The sequence below is a fragment of the Dendrobium catenatum genome, unplaced genomic scaffold (assembly GCF_001605985.2).
Source record: "Dendrobium catenatum unplaced genomic scaffold, ASM160598v2 fragScaff_scaffold_621, whole genome shotgun sequence".
Taxonomy (NCBI): Eukaryota; Viridiplantae; Streptophyta; class Magnoliopsida; order Asparagales; family Orchidaceae; genus Dendrobium; species Dendrobium catenatum.
In genome coordinates, this window is record NW_021319083.1 from 20375570 (window position 1) to 20387252 (window position 11683).

At 32.3% G+C, this 11683-nt stretch overlaps 1 protein-coding gene across 1 annotated transcript in view; it reads left to right on the plus strand.

The window, feature by feature from the left end:
- Nucleotides 1-2210: 2210 nt before the first annotated feature.
- Nucleotides 2211-11683, plus strand: part of LOC110111491 (E3 ubiquitin-protein ligase MARCH2) — a 16916-nt gene continuing 7443 nt past the window's right edge. Inside the window, exon 1 of the mRNA XM_020843398.2 lies at nt 2211-2868. Within this exon, the coding sequence (XP_020699057.1) occupies nt 2543-2868 (326 nt within the window). The 5' untranslated portion in view covers nt 2211-2542. The remainder of the gene's footprint in view (nt 2869-11683) is intronic.

The following is an 11683-nucleotide window of genomic DNA, read 5'->3' on the forward strand; positions in this document are numbered from 1 at the left end:
ATAAATCCATTATATTTTATTTTAGTAACAAAACTTTTTTCAAATGTACTAAGCAACATTTTTAATTTTACTATAGCATATTAAACCTTTTTAAGGTTTAGATATATTTTATCTTGGAAAATATTCTTCTACACGTACTTGTAAACTAAAATATTATAAAGAATACATTTATTTGATGAACATTTATCCACTATCGTAGCTTTTGAGAACAAAATCACCAAAGCTTTTGAATATCCCATCACATAAATGAAAGGAAGAGCATATTCTTCTCGAATCAATGAAATCAATGACTATTTCAAAATTCTAAATCTCATCATTTGATACAAGATCTAAAAATCAAAATTACCTATTCTCACATCTATCTCTTCATAGATTAATCAAAGATAAAATCCTTCAAATCGCAAAAAATGATTAATAAAAAATAAGTAAAATTAAATATAAGATAAACATTGAACACCTTAGGAAGATGAAGATTGAAGATTAAGCTGAAGAACGAAAGAAGACACTGGCTATGAGCATGTTGGACGGCTACTCTAGTGGATGACCTTCATAAAAATAATACATGAGTTTTATAAAAAAATACTCTTTTGAAGGCTTAATCTAAACTGTTAAATATATATGGATTAAAATATTTTCAATAATTTAATCTTTAATTAAATAATTGATATGTTTCTTTTCAGGTTCTAAAGTAAAATATTGTCACTATGTATTCATAGTTCTCCTTTCTAGTTACTATGAATCATATAGTAATTAAAAAATTGAACAATTAGATTCTAAGACAATGAACTCTGTACATTTGAGATTGCATATTTCAATAGTTGCTATTACTATAATAAATAGAATATTTTTTATAATGTGAATTACCCAATATCAGTTGTGTAATAAAATAGGTGATGACTAGCTAGATGATTATTCAGTATCATAAATTGAGAATGAAATATTTGATTTGATTTTCAATAAAATTGTAATGCAAGATTATAAAAAAATTAAATAGTTTGAAAAGCTTATTATACAAAATTAATATAAGACTTGCTTCGAATTATGATATATATATATATAAGCTGAGATCGTCCAGCACGCGAAAGTGGGACAGCAACGTCTCCGGTGACACTGACGAGGCGGACACAGATGGCTAACAGCCTAAGCGGGTTGCATCTCTTCAAGCCTTTGGTGGACTCGACGAACTCATAAGGCTACGTCCGATCCGAGTTCAGGTTGATTTCTGGGTCAACCCCAACCCGACCCATTTTGCAAACAGGTCAAAATCCCCAACCCGAACTCGTTCGGGTTCGGGTTGACCCAAACCCAAAATTTTCGTGTCGGGTTCGAGTCGGATTTTCGGATCATGTCAAATATTGACACCCCTAATTTCAATAGTTGACAAAAAGGGTAATATGAAATCTCTAAAGAAGAAGAAATTTTGTGTGTTGGCAATGGATGCATTAGACACATAGATGTGAAAGTATCCAAACAATAACTGTAGATGATGTGAGAGAGTAGCTGGATTTCTTTATTGAATGAAGTATTTTAATCTTTTTGAATGTTTTAAATATGAATTCTATATTTAAAGCTAATTGACGATCAATATAAAGCTTCGTTTGGGACAGTTTTCTTACTGCTTCTTAAAGCAGCCTTATAGTACAAAAATTTAAGCAATAAAAAAGCCATTCCAAACGAAGCCAAAGTGAAGAAATAATAATGTTGCATAATTTTTATGTTGGGTTATTTTAAACTATAATTGATATGCAACTTTAATTGCTAAATTAATGATTCCCTAAAGTTAGTATTGACTTGATTCACTATGTTGCATGCTTAAATTGAAATAATTCATTTTTCACTTATGATATTGAAAAAATTATTTATTTTGCAGAGTTATATTCAAGTAATTTTTTCAATAATTGAATTTATGATATTTTAACATCAGCAATCAACTTGTATTATTGACATGTGCATTAGTGACAGATTCTCATCCTTGAGCATCATAACTAATTTTCCAAAACAAATTATTAAGATGAAAAAATATATGGTGAATTCATAATTTATTAATTCTTTTAAATTAGTGTAATACAAAATTTTAACCAACAATATTAATATGTCAAAACAAAAACTGAAACTGTCAGTCTTGAATTAAATAGGTGACGTATAAAAAAATATATAAAAAGCTTAATAATAATAATAATAAACTGTGAACATGCGAATGCCAAATTTCTCGCAGTCCATCAAAACCGCTAATTTAAGCCGATTGATTCGTAATTCCCGCCCGAGCTATCGATGAGCTCCCACTCTTCGCTCCCGTCAATCTCTCCAAATCTCCCACTTTTCTTCCGACGCAGTGGACAACACGCCAAGAATCCGAAGGGATTGCTCCCGCCGATTAACCTTTTTCTGCTCGCAGATACTCTAATTCCTTGCCCTAATGTTACGAAAGGATTGATCTTTTTGATTATTTTCCCTTGTTAGGGTTCTGCTTAGACGGTGGGCTTGCAAAGATTCGTTTGTAGTTAGGGGTTTGCGCTCTTCTGCTTTCTGAGCTAGAGATCAAATGGATTCTGGCTCAGGAAAGGACGGCGAGGCCGCAGAATCTTCTTCGCACAAAGAAGAGATTAAGCTCGTTTCGTCGAAATCAGAGGCGTCTGTACGAGATGCGAGTGTTGTGATTGATGTGGATCCGATTGGAAGAAGCTTAGAGGGAGCTGAAGACACATGCAGGGGCAATGAGGAGGAGAGGATGTGCAGGGTGTGCCATTTGGCCTCCGATTGCACATCTCAATCTGGTGTGCTGATTCAGTTAGGTTGCAGCTGTAAGAATGATCTTGGGACTGCTCATCGCTTCTGTGCTGAACGCTGGTTTTCTACCAGAGGAAATAGGTGAGTTTTGGTATACTTCTTTCTTACTGTAAGTTCTCAATTGTAATTTTTTTTTTGGTAAATTTACGTAATGTTGCTGTGAATCCAACTTTACTGAAAAAAGGTTTTGAATCAACCTAGCAAATGCTCAAGTTTATGGATGCTCTTATACCGGAGATCAAAACTACCAGGACCTATGCCCTGATGTTTTATTCATTTGCCTTCTGGGATATCTAAAGTGTGTACTATTATTAATGACTTGATGACTCAAACTCACAGTCCTCCCACTAGATCTATTACTACTAAAATTAACAAAAAAAAAAAAAAAGAAAACAGAACATTGTTGCCATCAATAATTTCCTTCAATAAAATCAAGATGAACAAATATCCTTTAAAAATTCCCAAAGCCTTTAAGAAATGATAAAAAAAAAAAACTTTACAACTGAGAAAATCCAATGAACCCTAAGAGATAAATATGAATGACGGACTTGTATCAAGAGAAAAATAATCAATACTTGGAGGACTGGAAGTGTTGTATGCTAAGAAAGGAGATAAAGATCTCAAATAAATAATCTTTTATCTTTGATTTTAGATAAATCATTGGTCAAATATAACATACCTTGGAAACAAAATGAAATGAGACGAGAGGAGAAACATTTGCCTTTAAGAAGAAGCATCTTCTCTCGTAGTTCACATTGGATAGGTGTCTGTCTCAACTCACACTTGCTTGAAGATTTCGGACTTGAATGGCCGAGGATTGAAAGGAGGTTTTCTTGCTCGGGAAATCATGAGCTTTGGAAAAGAACTAAAATGTTTGTGTTTGGGTTTAGAGCAATAGGATGAGTCTCGTGCTCCAACTTAAGTGTTATTGGTTGAATCGCATAAATGCTTATTGTAAGTAAATTATAGGAATAAGATACAAGAAATTTGAAAACGGTTAATAAATTTATTTTAGTTTAATAAATTATTAAAAAAAACATTGGTCAATTTTCAAATTAATCGAGTGGCTCGTCAAGTTTATGAGTTGAGTTTGGCTGTGCTTAATCTCGAGCTTGTAGGATATAGGAGCTTGAGTGTGAGCTCGAGCTTGAATTCGTGGCTCATTAAATCAACTCATGAGCTCATTAGCGAGTCTAGTTTGAGTTGCTCATGAGTCATCTTGGCTCACTTACACCCTATGCAAAATTGCAGCTAGTAAAAAAAGTACAACAATAACAACAACATCAAGCCTTTATCCCACTACATAGGTTCAGCTATATGAATCATTTTTCTCCATTGTGTTCTATTAAGAGTCAAATTCTCAATTAAATTAAAAAAATAAAAGTCATTTTTAGTATTTTCTAAGTCTTTTAGGTCTACTTCTACATCTCTTAACATAGGTCAAGTTTAATACGTCTACTCTCCTAACTGAGTCATCAGAAGGTTGACATTTTATATGATCAAATCATCTAGGCGACTCTCTAATCTTATTTGCCACTAGAGCTACTCTAACATTTTCACGTATATGCTCGTTTCACATTCTATCTCTAAGAGTAAAGTCACTCATCCACCCGCAAATCCTCATCTCTGCAATACTTAATTGTATGTTTCTCTTTTAATGGTCAACATTCTGCTCCATAAAGTATTGTATATCTCACCACCATCTTATAGAATTTTTCATTAAGTTTGAGGGGTACTTTTCTATCACACAATAGGCCTGATACATTCCTCCACTTCAACCATCCGACTTGAATTCTACTAATAATATTCCTATTTGTTTCACTATCACTCAGAACAATAGACCTAAGTTATTTAAAATGTGTGCTTTTATTAATGAGTTAATTCCCAAAGTCAGTCCCCCAATTAGATCTATTACTACTGAAATTACACTCATTATATTTGATTTTAAATCTACTCAAACGAAAACCTTTCGACTCTAAGATTGACCTCCATAACTAAAGTTTACTCCCCCTCTAGTCTTATCAACTAGAAGAAATATCATCAGCAAAAAAACATATAATATGGTACCTCCTCTTGCAAAGGACTAGTAAGAACATTCATTGGCTAAAACAAGAATATATGAGCTTAAAGCTAATCCTTGATGTAATCCAACCGAAATAGGGAAATTCTTGGTTCAATCACCTTGTGTTTAAACAAAAGTAATATCTCTTGCATACATATCTTAATGACTTAAGTATAAACATTATGATGTAAAACATAAATGCCATTTACTTTCCTAGGTGGCAAGATTAATTAAATCCCAAATCAATTTGGGGAGAGAGAATGAAAATTTGAAATTAAATTTCAAATTAAGTGGAATTGGCGGGATGAATTTGAATTTAAATTCAAATTTAATGGGGAGAATTAAATTGGATGAGAGGGAATTGTGGGAGGTAATTAGGGAGGCTTAATGAGGGGGGCTATTAATGAGATAGGAGAGAGATTATGCCCAATGAGGGGGCCGGCCACATAGAGAGAGGGAGGATGTTATTTGTCATAAGTAGAGTGGGGCCCACATTACTAATCAAAGATTTAATAAAATCTGAATTTCTATATATAGGCCTAAGAAACTAAAACAAGACACATATGCCCCTAAGGCTTACATAGGACGACCCTCTTAAGTGAGGGTAAAAACGGAAAATTTATAATAAAAATTTAAAAATTACAAATAAAATATAAGATAACGTGGGACGATGACAGCCGTTGATCTTCAGCTCCTCGGATAGCCATGGACGGTTGGATGTCCGCATCACATTATTAACCCCTTTCTTTTCTAAAACTCTCCATTGCGCTTCTCTTCTAAACTTTATCATAAGCTTTCTCTAAATCAACAAAAAAACATATGTAGATCCTCCTTATTTTCACTATACTTCTCCATCAAATCTCTCAATAAATGTATAACTTCCTTAGTAATTCTACCCGGCATGAATCTAAATTGATTTTGATAAACATTAGCATCACGACATAACCTATGCTCAATAACTCTCTCCCAAAGTTTTGAACTATGAACATTAACTTAATTCTTCAATAATTTGCACACTCTTGTGCATCACTTTTATTCTTAAAAATAGTATTAAAATGTTTGGTAAGCCAATAAATTTGTTCATCTCTTAAGCATTATTGGAATATCATCAAATCCAACAGCTTTTTCACACTTCATTTTCTTTAAATCCTCTTTAACTTTGGTTTTACTAATATTCCGATAGAAACAACAATCTCTACTTTCATTTAGGGTGTTAAGATCACTATAGTCAGTCGTATTATCACAATCTTCATTGAAAAGCTTAACAAAATATTTTATCCATATTTGTTGAATATTTTCTTCTAATAAAATAACTTTTTGATCTTCATGCTTAATGCATTTCAATTGAGTTAAGTTTTTTACTTATGCTATCTCTTTACAACCCTCAGCATCTAACCAATTATATAAATTATTAAAGTTAAATTCTTTGCATCACATATTGCTTTCTTAGATTTCTTACGGGCATCTTATATATTTTCCAATTTTTCGAGTTTTTACATTCAACCCAATTTTTATAATAAAGCTTCTTATTTTTTATATTTTCTTATACTTTTTTATTCCACCGCTAACTATTTTTACTATTAGGACATTTTTCTTTTGATACTCCTAACACATCCTTTATAATATTCTTAATATTACTAGCTATTTTTTTTCACATAAAATTAGTTTCTTCATTCACAATTAAAATCTTAAGATCTTGAATCTTATTTTTCAAAAATAATTTTGTTAATATTCTTTAAATGCCCCCATCTACTCCTAGGATAGTATTTACTTTATTTTTCATATTCCACTCTTCATAAATTAACTGCGGTACTTTCTCATGATTTCATCAGATTTTTCATAAATCAGTGGTTGCTTCGATTTGCACCCATCTCAATTAGAGGCAAAGGGATAAAATCTCCACCAAGCATGCATAAGATTCATTAAAAAAACCATTTGATTGAATTAATTGTTACTTATCTAGCTAAAACATTAAAAAAGCTCATTTTTTTCCTACTGCTTCAAGACTATATACACAAAATTTTGTATTGTAATTACAGGGTGTGCCTCATTACATATTTTCGCATTACTTGTTTATGAAAGTTTCATGATTCCTATTCAACAATTTTACATTAGGCAATAGGCAGATTGATGATTTAGGTTTTTGCTAGATCCCGGAACTGTATAGCCTTTCCATTATAGAAATACTGAATCTTTTACTTCTGTAATATGCTTCTGGACCACTGGTGGCTTTTACAAAATAATAAATAAAAGCCACGCAGTGTGCAGGAAGTCATATTACAGGAAGTAAAGATAGTTAGTTTCTAATATGGAAAAGGCTATACTGAGTTCCGGGATTAGCCAAAAACTATGATCATCAATCTGCTAATGCCCTAATGTAATTGTCTGATAGAATCTGAAAATTCATCACAGTTAATGCGAAAATATGTAATGAGGCACAACCTTAATACAATATCAAATTTTGGTAAATAGTCGTTGAAGCCTGTAGGAAACTAAATGAGCTTTATTAATATTTTAAGCTAGATAAGTAAACGAATAATCAATCAAGGGTTTTTTTAATGATCTTATGACATGCTTGTGGAAGTTTTATTCTTGCTTGTATATTGAGATTGGTGCAAATCGATAGCAAACTTGATTTAAGAAATTGATGAAATCATGAATTACAACCGCGCGTTTCTTATGAGGTGGAATATGAATAAATAAGTAAATGTATCTAGGAGTAGATGGGGCATTTAAAGGATAACAATCTAACAAAAATTTTTTGAAAAATAAGATTCAAGATCTTTAAGAATGTTTGATTTGAATGAAGAAATATTTTTATGTGAAAAATATAGTACATAAGAATATTATAGATTGTTAGGATATCAAAAGAATAATGTCCTAATAGAAAAATAGTTAGGTTGAATAAATGATATAAGAATATAAAAGATAGAAGCTTTATTATAAATTTAGTTTGATGTAAAAACTCGATAAATTGAAAATAATATAGATGCGTACAGAATCTATAGAACAAAATATGTGATACGCAATAATTATAACTTTAAAATTATATAAGGGTTAGATGATGTGGGTTGTAAGCATAAACTAGCTAAGCCAAAGAGATAGCATAAGTAAAAAAACTTACTTCAATTGAAATGCATTAAACATGGAAGATCCAAAAAGTTGTATTTTTATTAGGAAGAAATATTTCCAAGCAAATATGAATGAAATTTTTTTAAGCTTTCAATGAAGATTGTGATGAATCACGACAACTAATAAAGATCTAACATCCTAACTGAACAGTAGATGATTGTTGTTCTATTCTGCATATTAGTAAAACCAACTTTAAGATCGATTTAAAAGAAAAGCATAAGTAGTTGAGAAAAGATGTTGAGATTATGATGAATATTCAAGTGAGATGTAGAAATGCTAGATGAGATGAAACGGAATTTATTGCTGTAACCAAATTTTCAATATTATTTTGAAGATTAACAAGATTACAGATGAGTGGAGGAGCGTGTTGATTCCTTTTTAAGAATAAAGTGATGCCACAAGAGTGTGCGAATATATAGAAGACTTAAGTTAATTGTTCATAGTTGCCAAACTTGGGAAACGAGTTACTGGCATATGGTATGTCGTGTGCTAATGTTTTAAAAATCATTTAGATTCATGCCGGTAGAATTACTATGGAAGCGTATACATTTATTGAGAGTTTGATGAGAAGTACTTAGTGAAAATAAAAGGATTACATATGTTTTTTGGAGTTTTAGAAGAAATGCTTTATGATAAAGTATAGAATAGAGTTGCAATGGAGATTTTAGAAAGAGAGGGTTATAATGTTATAGCTAAGTCACTTAAGGATGTATGCATAGAGTATTATTGTCAGAACAACTGTGATTGAACCAGAATTTCCATCTTATGGGATTTAATCAAGATTAGCTTTAAAGCTCATTATATTCGTTGTTTTAGTCACGAATGTTCTTACTAGTCTTTGCAGAGGCATACCTATATTTATTTTTTGTAGATTATCGTTTCTTAGGTTGATAAAGACTTGGAAGGGGGAGTTAAGACTTAATTATGGAGATAATCTTGAGTCGAAAGGTTTCGTTTTGAGTATTTAATAATAGAATATAAGGAGGCGTAATTTTAGTAGTAATAGATTTAGTAGGGAACTGATTAGGAAATTTAACTCATTAATAGAGCACACATTGAACATATCTATAGATGCTATTATTTCTAATGGTTGTTAGTGAATACAAATGGAATATTATTAGTAGAATTCAAGTTGGATGGTTGAATGTGGTAGGCATGCATCGGAACCTGTTTGATGTTACGAAAAGTACCTCCTCAACTTAATGATAAAATTCATATAAGTGCGTGTGAGACTTTACAATTACTTTATGTAGAGAATGTTGACATTAAATAAAGAGAAAATACATAAGTTAAAGTATTACACAGAGAATGAGAGATTGCGTGGTGAATGAGAAAACTTTACTCTTAGAGATGAATGTTGAGACGCAGCATATACCTATGAAACAAGGTTAGCTCTAGATGTAGGTATTCTAGTAGGAATAAAAGATTTGCACTGAGAGAGTCGCCCTAGATGATTTGGTATACAAACATGTCAACCCTTTGATCTAGTTAGGTAGAGTAGACTATTACACTTGACTATTAAGAGAGGTAGATGTAAGACCTAAAAGACTTAGAAATACTAACATGACTTGCATTTTAAATTTAATTGAGAATTGACTCTTAATAGATACACAATAGGAGAAAAATGATTCTTAATAACTGAAACTATTAGTGAGATATAAGGCTTAGATTATTGTTGTTATGTTTACTTTTTCTATAGCCGCTTTTGCATAGGTGTAAGTGAGCAAGAGAACTCTGAGTGTAATACTCAAACGAGCTCGCTAATCGAGCTCATGATTGAAATAATGAGCCACAATAGTAAGCTCTGGCTCAAACTCAAAGCTCTATATATATTCCCTATATGTCGCATAAGAAGCAAACTCACTCTACACTCTGCGAGCACTCGGAATAATTTGAAATTGACCAAATGTTTTTTTTTTAATATTTATTAAACTAAAATAAATTTATTAAGCATTTTCAATTTCCCTGTATCTTATTATATAACTACTTAGCAATAAGATTTATGCGATTCACCATATAATTAAAGTGAGCACGAAATTCATACTATTGCCGACTAAACCAACCAAACATTTTAGTCTTTCCAAAGTTCATGATTTGACAGGAAAGAAAACTTCTTTATCTCGGCATCTCTCGTTCAAGTCCGAAATCTTCAAGCAATGTAAGTTTATGACAGACACCTATCAATGTCAACTAGAGGGAAGATGTTCTTCTCATAAGAAAGTGTTCTCATAACTCTGTCTCATTTCATTTTGTTTTCCAAGGAGTTATATTGACCAATATTAATCAAAAATCATAAGATAAAAGATATTTGTTTGATAAATCTTTAATCCCCTTCAATCTCACACACCGCACAAAATATTATATATAATAAAAATTTAAAATAAAAAAATATAATAAATATATATATTATATATAATCTATATTCTTAGCATAACACAACTTCACCTCCAAGTGATTGATTATTTCTCTTGATAGTCCTTCTGTCATTATTTTATTCTTAGGGTTCATGGATTTTCTCATGTAAAGTTTTTTTTTTTTTTTTTTCTTAAATGGTATGGGTTTTTTTAAGGATATTTGTTCATCTGAGTTTTAATTGAAGGGAATATTGATGGCAACAATGTTCTGTTTCTGTTTTTTTTAATTGTAGTAGTCAAGCTCCTTCAATCAAATGTTCAAAATGCATGATGGCTCGGCTGCAGAGCTAATAGCGAATGGCAAACTTACTGCAATTTGGTTGCGGGTGAACAGTGAGCGCCAATATCACGTTGTCACTTCGCACTGTATTCCTTCTCTAAGGATTTGCGGAAAAACGCATGAAAGAGGAGAAATATGAGTTTGCGGAAAATGGAGTTTGGTTGAAATGAATCAGGCATTTTTTTTTTCACTGGTCATTTAGAGTGAAAAATGAGATTTATCGGTTGAGTGCCCTAATGAGGATCTAAGCGTGGCGGAAATAATGACTTTGTCTCAAGTCATTCAATAATAGTACACTTAGATATCTAGAAGGCAATGAATAAAAATTCAGGTCAAAGGGCATTCTCCAACGAGGAACGCGTTTGTTTGCCGTCTTTGCTTTGCCCAACGTCACTTTTTGACGGCCATTTGAATCGCTGATGGAACGTGCGATCAATATTGGCGTGCTACTGATTCATCTGCGCATTTTTTCTCATCTAACGACACGGTTTGGGAAAATGGCGCGAACTGAAAACGACGGATTTTAGCGGCAAAATGGAGTGGCTGATTTGGAGATGAAACAGACATTTTTGATTCTGCTTTTGGAGTGGAAAATGAGATATTCGGTTGGAAGATGCTAAGTCTGTATTTTTGATCTCCGATATAGCTCCATACATCAGCATTTGCTAAGTTGATTCAGACTTTTTTTGTAATGTTTGATTCACAGAAATTAAGTGGAATTTAAGAAGTTGCATGTTCAATCAGCTGAATACGAACTTCAGTCGGAAGGAAGTAAACCAAAACTCACCATTTCTCGTTGGAGAAAACCAGCCGTTCAGCACAGAGCGATGAGACAGTCCCAAGATCATTCTTCAGCGCAACTAATGAATCACCACCAGATTGAGATGTGCATATGAGGCAAATGGAACCCTGGCACATCCTCTCTCCTCATATGGCTCCTGCATGTGTCTTCAGCTCCCTCTAACGCTTTTCCAATCCGGTATCCACGATCAATCACACACTCAGCAT